This window comes from Malania oleifera, chromosome 6, assembly GCF_029873635.1.
Source record: "Malania oleifera isolate guangnan ecotype guangnan chromosome 6, ASM2987363v1, whole genome shotgun sequence".
NCBI lineage: Eukaryota > Viridiplantae > Streptophyta > Magnoliopsida > Santalales > Ximeniaceae > Malania > Malania oleifera.
Genome location: NC_080422.1, coordinates 45,273,646 through 45,290,984, shown reverse-complemented (window position 1 = coordinate 45,290,984; position 17,339 = coordinate 45,273,646). Strand labels below are relative to the sequence as shown.

Here is a 17,339-nt window from a genome sequence, read left to right as displayed (position 1 = left end):
ATTTGGATTCATTCCTATATGCTCAAATCCTATGGGGACAATAACTTTTTTCAGTAATACTTACTAACTTGTAATTGCATAGCTATAATTGAATTGCAATCTATATAATAGCGACAAACAAAAAACTTCAGTAATATCAATAGGATTACATACAGTGAACAACTTCTATCAAATGGTTTGCTGATTTACCATATACAACTTCTCACAAGTTGATTTGATTTACTTATTCCACTTTATGTATTAAAGTTTATATTGTTAACTTGAAATTGATTGGCTCAAGGATCACTCGAATGCTGGAATTCAAAATTCAATGACTCTAATGCTGTCCATAAATCCAGTCTCCATCTTATAAGACTTATTCTCACATTATTCTCAGGATAAATGTAGCAGCCCATAAACCCCCTAATCCCATGTTACATTACCTCTTGCTTGAAAATTATGATTGTAAATCAAATTTTTAACAAGCCAAAATCTTCCACGTGCAACCCATGTGCTCCCATTAGCCACAACCAGTCCAGCCAAGAGGAAATTTCCATTCATTCACTATTTTCATTTTTGGGAATTATTCAAACTTTTTGCATGCAAAATAGGCATAACACAATTAAAAAAAAACAAACAAACAAACATAAGAATCTTTAAATAAGATCTTAGGTCATCAACTAATTTTGAAGAAAAAAATATACGCAGAAGTCCTAGAGGCCATAATGCTGAATCAAGATGCATGAAAGCAAGAATGATCAGCAGAACAAAATGACTAAAAAGCAATAAACAAATAGATAAATAAATAAATAAAACAAATATTAGGGTTTTCAATTCTCAAACAGTCTAGTCCGAATCCCAAACCCATGATGAAGTCTAGTAATGTTTTTCCCCCCAAAGATGGCACGTAAGAAAATTAAGAGAAATCCCCAAGTTACTCAAATTACAAAATACATTACGAGGAAGAAAAAATTCCCTAAATTATTCCTCAGCCTAAGATACATGCCAAAAACCCCACCATCAAAATATGCAATGCAAGTCAAATAGGTAAAATAGAGGATACAGGGATAGGTGTTGAGAGTAATATTTAGTAATACATATATTTTTCAGAAGGCTTCCAATACTCGACAACGATACTCTCCAAGGGCCCATATTGGGAAAATATTTCGATATGCAGAGTAACTGATCATGCAGTTCTTGTTGAAGACTCCCATGATCTCCTGAAGTGACCACAAACATAGGGAAAAAAGCTGGCTTACATAGACTGAGAATCAACTTTCACTCCAGAAACAATCAAAGTTGAACGTGGAAGCTTCAACACTAAATTTATGTAAAACAATAAATAATCAAATACTTGAAGAGAGACAAAGGTTGTTTGAAAGGCACTTGGGTTGTGTTTAGTGAACATGGATTTCAGACCATGGATTTAGAATTGTATGGATTTAAATGAAATCTAATACAATTTTGTATCATTTTATACCTACACAAATCAAAATCTAAGGTCCAAAAAATCTAAACTCCTAAAGGCATGATTACGATATAAAGTTATGACTAAGAACATAAATTTCCACCTTGGATTTGAATTTATGTGGATTTAGACAAAACACAACATAATTTTATACTGTATTTTGTCCAAGTCCATATAAATCCAAATGCAAGGGCCGAATTTCATGCTCCCAAATGCATGCTAAGATTTTCTAGGCATGCATTTGGGTTCATGGATGTTTGAGATGTCAAATTATGAATTTCAAATTACATTTTAAATGAGTGAGAACAGTTGTATAAAATCCACTACTTTTTAGGCCCAAAATTTCCTTCGGATTTTAAGCAAATTATAATTTATATTTTTACTAATCTAAACAGTAAATTTGGCCACTTGGCCAAATGCAAATCCCTAATGCAAATCCTGGTATCCAAATGGCCCAAAAGTGCATTGTAGTATAGAAGATGAAATTTTTTATGATGTTTAACATCAAGAATTGAAGCATGGTATCAGGTCTAGATTTGTTTTAGTGCATTATTGTTGTCTGGCAAATGAGAAATTTGGTAACAATCAAGATCATACTCATACAAAATTAAAAGCAGTGCATTAGAACTACCTCCTGAGGAAAATCTCCATTCTCCAATTGTGAATTAATTAATAACCTTGCAGCACGATGCAATGGTGTTGGATCCCTCTCAGCCTTTCAAAAAGGAAAACAACAAAAACATAAGCATTACTGAGGTCAGCATCTAGATTAGAAGCTATTGATATATGAAGCATCACCAGACTGAACTGCTTGATGAATCTATTGAATCGACATGCACACGCAGTGCTCAATTTTAACTTAGCATAAAAGTTGGCAGTGTCACAACACTCAAAAACCCAGCACAAAAAAATTCCAGAATGGGCATGTTCAAACATAGTCCTCTAAGTGTTGTCATAAGAAATACCGTACAACTCTTGTTAGTGAGAATTACTACACATGCAAAACATATATGTATGGTTCTCACAAAGTCAAATATGGGAGAATTTAAAAGTAAAATGCAGCAAAGCAATGCTTTGAAGTTCAAAAAACCAAAAAGTGCAGGAATAAATTCACCTGATCTTTCAAGAAAATGGGAGCCATTAAGAAGAAGAAGAAAGTGCGAAGCATTAAAATGCACAAAAGAAACCCACTCTACTTTAATATGCACTTCTGGTGCTAATTTGAGCAGGGAAAATGAGAACAGTGAGAAAAATTTAAATAAAATCCACGACAGTTTTCCACATCTATCTATACTAAACATAGAAGCAAATAAACGTCCATCTCATTGTTAAAAGCTGAATGCAACTTTAATGTTAATCAAAAACATTTAGTAACAATTGTTCTCCATCTTGGTTTATACTCCATCTTCTTGACTTCAATTTTTGCATACAATTCATGTGTGCTTATCAAGATGACAGATCAAGCAAAATTTGACAGTATTTGAAACAAGAGGACAAACTTGACTGGTTGAGATATATAACGAGAACCCAACTTAACTTTGAAGGCTCAAGGCTTTTAAGAGTGTTCTCATAATGTGGTGAGCCTTAATAAGTTTTGAAAACCTTGATTAACAGGGGCACAAACCAAGACATGATTGAGGCACCTGAGACCTGAGTCTAACCCTCACTTTCTTCATTTATTTCCTTTCCTTTTACTCGCTCATGCACATTATATGAAAGAAAAAACTCCAAACAGATATTGTTTTTAATTCAAGTAATTATGCCTCTCAACCTACTCAAATATTCTCCTTCATTTTAGGGATATACAGTTCTAGCCTCAGATGTTCAAAGTAACTACAATGAGACATTTCAGACAGGAAGAAGACAAAATGATCACATTGCATTTGAACGAACTAAATAAGCCAGTCCCTATGCACCAGACATGATAAATCCAATTGCATAATTTATTTTGGAGTTTCAGTTGATTGGAAAAAGCACTAAAGGTTATTCTCACACAAGACCTTTCTTGATGAAACTACCAAGATAACCCTGCTCATATAACTGATTCCATTTGGGATGTTTTACCATATAATGTTCCTTTATTTATCTAAAACAAAAGGAACTAAAACATTCTGATGTAGAATACAAAGCTGGACCATGGGTAGGCCATTGTTTGCAACTGATTCAGAAGAATTGGATCAAGGGATCATCCCACCCTACACTCAAATAGTCATTTCATAATTATTATGCATGTTCAATTTCATTTGTAGTAGGCTTATGTGTGTTTGGGGTTTATTTTTAATAGATGTGTCTTTTAGAGGTTTAATTGTAATTTCTTGTATTTTAGTTAGTGTGTGAACATCATGCAATCTCAGTTTTTGCAATTTGAATCAGAGAAGTTGAATGCACACTTCCCTTTTATCTCCATCTTCCCTCTCTTCCCTTCCTCTTGTTGCTGTCTTCTCTGTTTCTCTCTTGGCCAAAAATCCTTACTGCTGCTCAGGGCTGAGTTTGGTTTTGAAACAGGGTTGCAAAGAGGGCCTAGGTTACTCTTTTTTTCGGGCAGGGGGGTTGGTACGCTGGCTGGATCCGTTATTAAATAGTGTTATTCAGGTTTTTCTATCTCTATTATTTATTTATTTATTTAAAACTAGGCTTTCTTTAATGGGCTAGGCCTTGTATGAAATAGGGACTATGTTGAAGCAGGAAAACAAAAATCGACAACATGGGGATAAATTATTGGAATTAAAAAAAGTCCTTTTTTGCCATACTTTAGGCACAATATCCACACTTAAGTGTGGAGAAACTGTTTGCAAAATCACCATTGATGGAAGCTGCCCTGTGAATGTGGCTTCTAAAAATGGTTTTACTTGAATGTAGCTTCATAATGAACCCCATTCACAGCCCTATAAGATATGTGGAGTTGATAACACTATTTTACATGTTAGTGAAAGGGGTTCAGCTTCTATCCAAATAGGTGATTATTTTGTAATTTTTGGTGTGATATCACACCCATGAATATTGGCTATATGCTCCTTGGTTGTCCTTGGTTGCATGATTTGAGTGCAACTCAAGGGCATGAGAATACATATTTCTTTCACTATAGTGGAAAGAAGATTATTTTGAAACTTGTTATACCAACCAACCAATAAAAAACTTTTTTGAGGACATCTAAAGTCTTCAAAACATTCCCATTGTTGAGTTTGTCATTCCCAATGTGCTCATTGATAACAGTTCTCAATTCAACTAATTTTTATCTCAGGTAGTACCAAAGGAACAAGGTTTCTTGCATCGATCAAGCACCAACTATCAAAGAGTCCAAGTTCATTGCTTCTATTTTCTGATCCTCCCATATATTTGAAATTCAAGGACAAATCTTTTCCAACTGGTAGAACTGATGTAGAACAAGAAGCCAGACCATGGGTGGACCATTGTTGAAGGCAGGAATTGAATCAAGGGATTGTTGGGCAGAAAACCCAAATGTGTTTAGTTAAGTAGTAGTTATTATGCATGATCAGATTAATTTGGAGCAGGCTTGTGTGTATTTGGGGTTTATTTGTAATATAAGTGTCTTATTTTAGAGGCTTATTTCTAATTTCTTTTATTTGTTTTTCCTGTAAATTAGTGTGTGGAAATCATATAAAATCAGTTTTTATATATTTGACTTGAAGAAGTTGAATGCGTGTTTCCCATGTGTCTCATTCACTCTATTTGCTTCTCCTCTTCTTCCCCTCTATTCTGCATCTCTCTTGGCAACAAATCCTAAGAAATTCACTATATAATTAGAAAAGCTTTAGGATCCTAATTTAATAGTTACAGTTATCAAAACAAATAGCAGCATAACAGATCTTCAAATGTACCTGGCCAGCTTCAATGAGAGCCAACATAGCCCATCCAGTATTGACAACATGTGCCTTATTACCCTTCAGATTTGTGTAGACCTGTTTAAAAGACATATTAAAATGCTTTTCTCACAAGAAATGTAATCATAAAAATATAAAACATATAAACAGCATTTCAATGTTCTTTCACCCGAGCCATTAATAATAAAGACAAGAGGTGCCCAAGAAAGCTCATGAATCAAAGAATAGTGATCAGTTCCTACAGAAGCATGGCAACCCACTCACCAAAAAATCTGTCTCGAACTACTCTCAATGTGGTAAGCAATCTTCTTACCTCCAAATTAGCACATTAATAAAAACACTATGCAGAGGCATGGCACCATATTCCATATAGGATGGAAAACACTACCTTGTTCCGACATGATAGGTAACTCTCTCCCCAACCACCTGAAGGAAGTTCATTGGACAACAGATAATCACAAGCTTTACGAATGCTACAGCAATTTTTGTATGTGTATCCAGCAGCTGCCAACCCCATTATTCCAAACCATCCTGCATAGGTGAAGCAAACTCCCCAGGAACCATACCTGTGCAAAATCATCTACATCAACAAGGGCTCTTAGTTTCATAAAGACAGCTTAAGTATAAAAAAGGTTAAGATTGCATTTGACATAGATTAAAACAAGAATTGATGGGGCTTATAATTATAAATAAATAAATAAATAAACTTTTTGATAAGTGATATGGTACTTGTTTGGCAGTGTATACACCATAACTCCATAAGTGCTCCTATAAGTGCAAAATATAAGTTCTAAGACTGCAAAGCTTCAACATACAAGCTTTAGAAATAATTTGAGCAGAGTACTTTTTGTCAGTCAATGGATGGTCAGACAGCAAACATAAAGGAAATGACTAACATGCCCCCACTTTAACACATGTACTACCATTTTCATACAAGCATGGTCTTAAATTTCCACAAAATTGTTGAAATTTCCAGTTTCTATCACCCTCAAAATTCAAATGGCAATTGATTTCCATATTACATAATTTCCATCGAAATCTCAAAGAATTGTCCACAATTTATCAAAATCTCAAAATTTTGGCAAAACTTGTCGAAATTTTATCTATGGAATGAAATTTCCGCAAAATTCAAATGAGAGATTTAGGAGTGAGTCTCTTAATTAATTTATTTTTTTTATTGAAACAAAATATTATTATGAGAGCTTTTGAAAATAAACTTAAAACAACATTTTATTAACCATTCATGTCTAAATTATCATTATTTGTATAATAAATATTATTTAAATGATTTATCAATTTTATTTGAATAATTGAATATGTTTATTGCAGATTATCTTACAAATATGTTTGATAGTTGATACACATTATATTACAACTTTTCCACCTCATACACAACATAGATGTATTTAACTTGTAATATATTAGTCATAAATCTTACATTATCATGTCTATTAACCATTTCTGAAATTTCATAAAAGATTCCATGCTTTATTAATGATTTCTGTTGTTCTTTCAAACTGAAATCGAAATTGACATCAAAATCAAAATTTCTTTTGAAATTTCCGTACTTTTGGAGCTTCGAAATTTAAGGCCTTGCTTAGAAGGGCAAAGATGTAATTATATGTTAAATGATTTTTTTGGCATAAAACTCATGTTGCACTAAGAAAGCACTTTTTCATGCAAAATTTACTCTGTGCTCTAAAAATAATAATAATAATAATAATTTCTTTCCCTGAATGAGTATTTTTTAGTATGTTTTTTAAAAATAAACACTCGCATTCTTTTTTCATGAGTAAGATGCTATACTGTTTAGACAATAAGGAAATATGAAAGCCTCCAATTACCACACTCAAACTTCAATAGAATATATCATGACTGAAATAAAAAAATAAATACAAACCAAGATCCATCTGGGGCCTGTATCCTTTTAATGAACTCAGCTGCTTTAGCAATACAGTTTTCTATTTCTTCCCCCCTGTGCTGGGGATGTAACTTTTTAAATGATGTCAGTGCTTGAATGGCTGCTGATGTACACTCTACATACCTACAGTGCCAGACAATTGAAATCATGTCAGCTAGTTCCATGATGAAAAAATAGGAAGAACAACAAAAGTGGTGAGCTATTTGAAATTAATCGCAAGATCAGGAAATATTACCAGTCAGGGATGCACACTGACCAGTCAACATCTCAAAATTTACTAGTGAATTCCCCCATTTTGCACTTAATTTCAAAAAGCGTACCCATTTTTTAAAAGGTAAAGATGGGAAATGGGATTATGTGAATGTCCTGAAATCTTACGGGTAATCAATGACGATATCACCAAAAGTTTCAGCAGGGTTGATTAACTGGAAAATATTAAAAAAAAAAAAAAACATAGCAGTTTAAAATATTAAAATATTATTTGAAACATATCTCATTCAACAAGGACAATATTTGAACAAGTTTGATTGAAATGACAAGAATAATGATATTTGCACAAAAGTTGCTCAGCAAAGAACTTTGGCATTCTCATATTCACAAACCTAACAGACCTGACATCTAAAGATAATTTTAAAAGCTGCGAAGAAAAAGTGAAACAGCAGAGGTTATTTGCCACAATCTTCACAATTGTATCTCCTGTCCCCCAAACATATGGACACACAATACAAATGCAGTTTTCCTGTAAAAAATAATTTTGTTCCAGGGACTCCTAACTCAAATCATGCCACAAACAGGACACAGACCTTTCATCAATAAGATACAAAAGCAGCGAAAAACCTAAGTGTTTGGTACATTTGTGAAATTCTTTGGATGGGGTTTTCCATGACCCATGCAAGTGGTTTGATAATCTAAGAATGAGATTAGCTCAATATTAACACTAAAAGTCAATTGGGAAAACGATTTTTATTGGTTTTTGGTTATTACCACTTGATCTAAATGCTTAAGCTATTATTTTGTCAGCCTGGCTGTCTTCCCTTATTCCCTTCCTCTTCTGTATGCTTTGTAGCCTCTTTTCTATATGCTCTCTAGCCTTCTTCTTTCTCTTATCTACAGCACTTTTTTTTTTCTTTGAAAGCCTTTAACCTTCTTCCAACTCACTCATAGCTCTACTTTAACTGTAAAACCATGTTCTTATCAGTCCAGACCTCAACCCTACATTTTTCCATTAACATTAGTTAAAATCCCAAATTAGGTACTCAATTTAGCAACTTATTATGTTTTTTAAAAAATGCTATCCCACTTTGTCAGTAACATAGTTTCTCAAAGTTTCAGCACCTAATTACCTTCAAAAGCCTGTCATTAGCTCTTTTACTAATCCCCCTTCACATTTCATTTGCAGAACAACCATAGGGTTGATATTCCTAAGGTTCCTGCCACTGCATACCTTATAGATGCATAATTGCATATTAATAATCACAAAGTATTCATATATTAGGTAACCTAAACTAAATCAAATCCTAGATCATATCTTAAGACAGCTAACACTAATAAGTCATATGCTGTCCCTTAGCATACAAACTGTGTGTAAAAACAATGCTACTATTTCAATAGTACATTCCCGCTAATGAATATCCTTCAAAAGAAATATATGAATAATAATCCACTGAAACTCAGTAATCTATAATCTGCAAAATATATAACAAAGCCACAGAATCTAAGGAAGCAGGAAGCAATTGAAGCTTTTCAACTACAGTAAAAAATACTTAAAAAAAAGTTTTTTTAAAGACTTAGGAATGTTACCTCTAACCACCGATAGGATCTTGTTAATTCGTAGCTTGCAAAGCCACCATCATCATTCTGTGGTAGTTGAAAACAAAAAAGCATTAGGCAAGCAGTACAATACAACCCAGGGGCCAGAAAACAGGGATCTCAAATATGGTCCACCCAAAAATTAATACAGGAAAGCAGGCTGGCAAGGAATTATGCATTGTCAACAAGAGTAAAAATGGAGTGCATAACTATGGAGAAACATTTTCTAATAAAACTCTTTGGTCTTGTGAGCAGCACTAGTTTTTAATTTGAGTTGAACCTCAGAGCTGAGCTTCAGCAAACCAGAAAAAAAGTTTAAAAAGATTGTTATAACTTTTTTATCATGAAAGTTTATGTTTATAACAATTTTTTACTTTTGAGTGTGGTCTAACTTTGGGACCCTAGATTCATTAAGTTTACAGAAGCATAGATGAAAGAACCAAGCTCTGTCTTCAGGCAAAACTGATTGTTCTCGAGTCTTGACCTTAAAGTTCTTTTATTCTCTATCCAAAATAAAGAAAAAAAGAAAAAGTCCTAATGTTTTAGTTATGAGATATTTTTATTTAATCTTTTAGTTCTGTGGAGTTTCCAACATAGAGAGAAGAAATATTCAACAAAAGCAAAGAAAAAAAATAACACAGTGACCTCATAAAAGGGGAAGAAAATTGAACTTAAATGTTTTTACTAAATTAAATTAAAAGATAAAATAAATAAATTAATATTCAGCAGCATGGAGACTTAAGATCAGTTGTATTTTACTTTTGAAATTCTTTGTTTAATTTGATTTCATAATATGATTTTGGAATAAAGCAGATTTTAGTATCATGAATTAACGGATTTCAATTTACTTGAAAGGCTTCTCCTAGCTAGTTCAATTAAATTAATTAGAACAATGAAATTCATTGTTGTTTTACTGCATTTAGAGTCTACAAAACAGGAGCAACAATATCAACTAAGTTCTGGTCCCAACCATTGAACCCTGCTGCGAGAACCTCTGGTCTCCATTCAGCTTGAGGTTTTTTTTTTTTTTTTTTTTTTGGTTCAATTAGGTTTCTAAAAGAAGATGTATTAATAAAGAAAGAAGAGAGATACCTAGGCAAGTACATGAAGCCCTCAAATTTTATTTATTTATTTTTTAAATTGATAACAAAAGAAGAGATTTCATTGATAAGATGAGAATTTACAAAAAGGAGATAGAGACTTCTCCCATCAAAATTCTGGGAAAAAAAAAAAACATAAAATTTGGAACAGAAGATTCCTCCAATCTCACTGAATATCTGAATAACCAGCTCCCTTAAAGCAACCCAGCACAACATGAAGAAGCAAGGTAATGAATCTTCTCCCAAACCAGCTGCCAATTCAATTTTCTCCCTAAAAAAATCCTTGCATTACGCTTCAACCATAATCCCCACAACTCTAAAAAAATAGCATATTGTTATAATGTCATTCTCTCCTTCCTTCTACCAAACCCCTCAAAAGAAACAAACAACAATTCCTCCACTGATGCAGACAGACCCATTATCCAAAGTTCTCCAAGCTTATTCAGTCTAAAAATAGATGAGGTGTTGTTTCAGAATTCAAATAGCATAGCATCACAAGCCAAGCTTGTTCAGGGCATTATGTTTGTCTGTTATCACTTGTATCGTGCGTTAGGAATGAGTTTCCATCATGTAAATACTAATGTAGATTTATTTTCTAGTAGTAGTTTCTCCCTATGCTAAAAAAGGCAGTAGGACTCCTCGATCACTTTGATGTTTCCTAGTGCTAGAGTGAGAATAGCACAAAAAGCTCTTTAGGGGAGGGTGAGTGTTCATCAACTTGTAAAACTCACTACCTATTGTCAACGTGTTTAGCCTACTTGCCTCCCTCGCTAGACACACAATGCTAACAGAGGTGTTGTTAATGAAATACATTGCTTCAATGATTGCTGCTTAAGTGTCACTGCTTTCATAAATTGCTTACTACTTTCGCTTATGTTTGATTGAATGACAATGAAAGTGTTTTGTGAATGAATTGTGGTAAACAAGTCTGGCTAGTCAAACAAAAGGGCTTTAGCTAGCACCGTACGGTCCATTCACAAAGGTGTGAAATATTCGGCTCGTGACACCTGGTATCAGAGCTCAATTAGTTGCTACGTGAATTCAATTGCCTTTGTTATGGGATTGGTAAAGCTTTGGTAAATGACCATGCCAACCAATGCTGAGAGAATTAGTATGCTAGAAGCACAAGCTGAGACGGCAGCCAACAATGTGGCCATAAAGATGGCCTGACGGACGAAACATGTTGATGAATTGGAGGGATCACAAAAGCATGAACAAAGTTCGATGGGGGAAATGTTAGAGGACTTTCACCATACTGAGGAAACCTTGCAAGCCTAGATGGCTTATCTGACTGCAAAGGTGAATGTGATAGTTCTTGCTATGGAAAACTCTAACACTCTGGGGTTTAGCAAGACCAAGGCACCGAAACCCAGAACATATGAGGTGCCCGTGATGCCAAGGAGTTGGAGAACTTCTTGTTTGATATGGAGCAGTACTTTCATGCTTTGAGGATAGACTCAGAACAGGTGAAAGTATACTGCGCCTATGTACTTTGTTGGTGACACCAAACTATGGTGGTGTACTAAGTACAATGAGACTGAAAATGGATGTTATGTTGTGGATTGTTGGACAGACTTGAAGAGAGAGCTCAAGGCCCAATTCTTTCCTGAGAATGTTGAGTACAATGCTAGGAAAAAGCCGAAAGACCTCAAGAATACTGGGTCAATCAGGGAATGCGTGAAACAATTTTCTGCTTTGATTATAGATATCGGGGACATGCTGGAAAAGGACAAGCTATTCTATTTTCTTGAGGGGTTGAAACTATGGACAAGAATAGAACTTCATAGGCAAAGAGTTCAAGATTTGTCTACCACACAAGTTGCAACAGAATGTTTGACTAACTACGCTGGTGACAATACCGCTTTGTCCAAAAAATTTGGCATTTGGGGAAATAGCGGAAAGTCTTTAAAGAAGGACAAACCCAAAAGTGGGGGAGCCGACTATAAGGCATCAACTTCAAAAGAAGCTTCATCATCTTAAGGGTTCAACACACCCATTGGAAAGAGTAGAATTTCATGCTACTTGTATCGAGGCCCTCACAGAGTTGTTGAGTGCCCTCACAAGGCATCACTCAATGCCTTGCAAGCTTCCACTGCAAAACAGGTAATGGAAAGTGATGGGGAAGAGGAGGATACCCTGAGGATGGGTGCAATGCGGCTGGTGAATGCATTGGAAAAGCAAGCAAAAGCACCGAAAGTTACACAAGTGAAAGGACTGATGTTTGTGGACTCTAGGATCAATGGGAAGAGTACCAATGCTTTGGTGGATACTGGGGCTACCCATAATTTTGTTTCAAAGGCAGAAGCAAGGAGACTCAACTTATCCTTGGAGAAGGATTCATGACACATGAAAGCAGTGAATTCTATAGCCTAGCCTACTCTGGGAGTAGCCAAGCAAGTGACTATGAAGCTTGGACAGTGGGCAAATCATGCGAATTTTACAGCAGTGCCGTTGGATGACTTCCAAGTCATTTTGGGAATGGAATTCCTAAGGAAGACTAAGGTAGTGCTGATGCCTTTTGCTGGTTCCCTATGTTTGATGGGAGATCACCCATGCATGGTGCAAGCCGTTGCAAAAAAGAAGAAGACGAGAAATTCCTTTCAGCCATGCAACTCAAGAATGGGTTGAGAAGGGGTGAGCAAACATATCTAGCCACAATGGTGGTAGATGAATAAGTAGGCCAAGAGCCGGTGCCTACGACCATCCAAGCTATGATGGATGAGTACAAGGAGGTGATGCCGAATAAGCTGCCTCATGGCTTGCCTCCATGACAGGGTGTGGAGCATTAGATCGAATTATTACCAGGAGTGAAACCACCTGCTAAGGGGCCATATCAGATGGCGCCTCCAGAGCTAGCAAAGTTGAGAAAACAACTTTATGATTTATTAGAAGCGGGATATATTCGCCATTCCAAAGCACCTTCGGAGCAACGGTGTTGTTTCAGAGGAAACATGACGAGAGCATGCAGATGTGTGTAAACTTCCACACGCACAACAAGGTGATAGTGCACAACAAGTATCCTATTCCATTGATTGTTGATTTGTTGGATCAGCCGAGTCATGCCAAGTACTTCACTAAACTTGGCTTGAGGTCAGGCTACTATCAGGTGAGAATTGTTGATGAGGATGAGTCGAAGACAACTTGTGTGACGCGGTATGAGACATATGAGTTCTTGGTGATGCCATTTGAGTTTACGGATGCACCTGCAACATTTTGTACCTTGATGAACCAGGTATCGTGTGAGTATCTTGACAAGTTTGTCGTGGTGTACCTGGATGATATTGTTGTCTATAGTTCCACTCTGGAAGAACATAAATAGCATCTATGGAAGGTGTTCGACAAGCTAAAGGGGAATAGTTTGTATGTGAAGAAAAGTTCTCTTTCGCTCAGCGGAGCATCATATTCCTTGGTCATGTGATTAAGCAAGGTCATATCAGGATGGATATGGAGAAGGTGAGAGCAATTCAAGAATGGAAGATCCCAACGAAGGAGTTGCGTTCCTTTCTTGGTCTCGCCAACTATTACAAGAAGTTCGTAAAGGGGTACTTGCAGAGAACTACTCCTATGACAGAACTACTGAAGAAGGGTCATGGAACTGGAGAAAGAAGTGCCAAGGAGCCTTTGATGACTTGAAGGATGCCATGATGAGAGTCTAGTACTTGCTCTTTCGGACATCATGAAACACCCTTCGAAGTGCAAACAAAAGCATCAGACTTTGCCCTTGGAGGAGTCTTATTACAGGAGGGACATCTTGTTGCGTATGAGAGTCGTAAGCTTAGTGAAACGGAATGGAAATATGCAGCTCAAGAGAAGGAGATGCTCGTGGTGATACATTGTCTCAGCATGTGGCGGAATTACATACTTGGGTCAAGGTTTGTGGTGAAAACGGATAACTTGAGTGTTAGCCACTCCCTCGCACAGCCGAAGTTGACACCCAAGCACGGCCAATGGCAAGAATTCTTGACAGAATTTGATTTCTCATTTGAGTACAAGGCAGGGCGCTTGAATCAAGTTGTTGATGCATTGAGTAGGAAGGCCGAGTTGGTGGCCTTGCAAATGGTAGCACACTTGACTCTTACTACAGTTGCCATGATGATGCGAGAGCGCATAAAAAAAAACTTAGCCAAAGATCCAGTTGCACAGATTCTCATGAAGTTGACCGAAGAGGGGAAAGCACGTTAGTTATGGATGGAAGACGGATTGCTGATGACCCATGGTATCTAGATCTTTGTGCCAAAGCTACAAATCTGAGGAAGACACTACTGAGAGAGTGTCATGATACCATGTGCACCGGACATCCAAGATGGCAGCTTTGGCGTTACTAAAGCAAGGGTATTATTGGCCGCACGTGCATGATGATGTGGTTGATTATACCCGTACTTGTCTCACCTGCCCACAAGACAAGGTAGAGCAGAAGAAGATTGCAGGGCTGTTGAAACCCCTACCAGTACCATCCAAACTATGGGAAAGTGTCTCACTAGACTTCATCACCAACTTGCTCAGAGTGGGAGGCGCAAGGTCTATACTTGTGGTTATAGACATGTTTTCGAAATATGGTACGCATGGTTTTAAATAAAGGCCGCGACCATTACATAACCGTTACGTAACGGTTTTTTCGATTACCGATACCATTACACACCGCGAAATCGGTGGGAAGAAAAATCACGGCCATAGCGGTCGTTACGGACCGCGACCATTACGTAAAGGCCGCTACGATTGCTACGTAACCGCTATAGGACTATTACACCAAAAAATTATTTAATTTTTTACTTTTTCTTCTCACTTTTTCTCTCTCTTTCATATATCATTCTCAATATACCAAGTGGCAAGAGGGGGAAAAGATTATAAAGAGAATGACAATGATACAAATTTATTATTTCTTTAAATACTCACAATAGATGCATGAATTAACAATTTGAAAATACTAACTTGTTAGGAAAATATTTTATTTTGATAATATTAGTAATGCAATATTTATGTATTATATTTTTCAACTTCAACCTTCTTTCTTTTCTAGCTATTTTATATTTGTATTATTCGTATGTCTTATGTGTCTAATAGATTAATGAAGTGTCTAATGTATTTTGTTTTATTAATTAATTTAGCACACATAAGAATTTACCACAGATAAAAACAATGAGAATTATAAATACGCACACATAAGTAATTTTTCTATCAATGGTTATTTAAAACAAATGTAAACTTGTTGCCCCTACCAAATAACTTAGTTACTCGAACTAAAGGATCAAAAATACACTAAAACTCTTTCTAAGAAGGGCTAAAAGCTTAAAACATGCAAGTACGCTAATATGCACAAGGTTGTGCGTGCTTCAAAAAAATTCACGGCCATTACACCCACTTCGCATTATGTAACATCCGCTACTCCCGCTTCCCATTACACCCGTTATTGTTACGTTACGCTACCCGCTACCGCGATTTAAAACCATGATGGTACGTTTATACCCGCACCAAAGTATTGTTCAGCAGAGGAGACAACACAACTATTCTTTACGAATATTGTGAAGTATTAGGGTACTCCCCAAGATACTGTTAGTGACCGAGACTCAAGATTCATCGGCAACTTCTAGACAAAACTTCTCAAAATCCTTGGTTCACAGCTTGACATCTCTTCGAGTTACCATCCATAAACAGACGGACAGATAGAGAGATTCAATGGGCTACTAGAAGAATACTTGCGCCATTTTGTCAATGTCAACCAAAAGAATTGGGTGCAACAACTTGATGTGGCTCAATTATGTTTCAATGACCAAAGGAGCTCAACAACCAACAAAAGCCTTTTTGAGCTTGTTACAGGCCAACAACCGTTGTTACCTCACACAGTGGACAAGCCGTACAAAGGAAAGAGTCTCAGGGCATACATCTTCACTAGAGAACGGAGACAGAATGCAGAGATTTCCCAAGCGTACCCAAAGAAAGCTTCTAAGTAGATGAAGAAGTCAGTAGATTAGGGGAGAAGACCACAGCACTTAACGTAGGTGACTTAGTGCTTGTTAAGCTCAATCTTGAATAGATCAGATCACTACTAGGACGAGATAGGAGACTACTTCATAAATATGAAGGACTAGTCCCCATCTTGGCCAAAGTCAGGAAGGCCTCTTACAAAATTGATCCTCCGGCTTGGATGAAAGTTAATCTTGTGTTTCATGTCAGCTACCTCAAGCCGTTCAATGCCAACACTAATGATCCGAGTAGAAGTCGGTCAACCAAAGCAAATTTGAAGACAGTGCAACCTAACAGACGTGCAGTTGAAGACATCCTTGTAGACAAAGAGTTCACATCCTCAAGGAAGAAGCGGTGGGAGTTCTTAGTGAAGTGGAAAGGCCTTGGTGACAAAAAATCAATTGGGTTTCTGACGAAGATATGCAACCGTTCATGCACAAAGTTGAGGCGTACCTAGCGTCAAAGTCTACGAGGACGGTCGACCTCATAAGTGGGGGAGTATCACAAGCCGAGCTTGTTCAGGGCATTATGCTTGCTTGTGACTACTTGTCTCGTGCGTTTGGGATGGGTTTCCATTATGTAAATACTAGTGTAGGTTTATTTTCCAATAGTAGTTTCTCCCTATGCTAAAAAAGGCAGTATGACTCTCAATCACTTTGATGTTTCCTAGTGCCAGAGTGAGAATAGCACAGAAAGCTCTTTAGGGAAAGGTGAGTGTTCATCAACTTGTAAAACTCACTAGCTATTTTCAACGTGTTTAGCCTACTTGCCTCCCTTGCTAGACACACAATATTAACGGAGGTGTTAATGAATTACGTTGCTTCAATGTTTATTGCTTAAGTGCCACTGCCTTCATAAATTGCTTACGGCTTCCGCTTATGTTTGATTGAATGACAATGATAGTGTTTTGCGGATGAATTGTGGTAAACGATAGGCTGACTAGTTAAACAAAAGGGCTTTAGCTAGTGCCGCACGGTCCATTCACAAAGGTGTGAAATATTTGGCGCGTGACACATGCATACATCTGGAGATAAGGCCTTCAAAGGTCTCTTGACCTACAACAAGTTATTAGTGTTGATTTTATTAAGCACAAACAACCATATGAAAGTATTATTTTTGAGGGAGCTTGTGCCTGTAAATAGATGAATATAGGGCAAAACAAGAATCGGAACAAGTTAAAAACTCAAAAAAATATTTACAAAATATACCCTCAAATGATCCAAAACCCAAGACCAAGTATCTCTAGCTGAAGAAAGATA

At 36.5% G+C, this 17,339-nt stretch overlaps 1 protein-coding gene across 3 annotated transcripts in view; it reads right to left on the bottom strand.

The window, feature by feature from the left end:
- Positions 1–757: 757 nt before the first annotated feature.
- The window catches only part of LOC131158256 (cycloartenol synthase-like), a 102,456-nt gene continuing 85,874 nt past the window's right edge, over positions 758–17,339 (bottom strand). For 2 of the 3 annotated variants that reach the window (XM_058112995.1, XM_058112994.1), the window contains exons 12-18: positions 9,011–9,067; positions 7,589–7,635; positions 7,190–7,333; positions 5,678–5,855; positions 5,287–5,367; positions 2,079–2,162; positions 758–1,199 (exon numbers count right to left, since the gene is read on the bottom strand). In XM_058112995.1, the coding sequence (XP_057968978.1) occupies positions 1,086–1,199; positions 2,079–2,162; positions 5,287–5,367; positions 5,678–5,855; positions 7,190–7,333; positions 7,589–7,635; positions 9,011–9,067 (705 nt within the window). In that variant the 3' untranslated portion in view covers positions 758–1,085. Of the gene's footprint in view, positions 1,300–2,078; positions 2,163–5,286; positions 5,368–5,677; positions 5,856–7,189; positions 7,334–7,588; positions 7,636–9,010; positions 9,068–17,339 lie in introns of all 3 variants that reach the window. The other variant, XM_058112996.1, reaches the window with a different exon arrangement.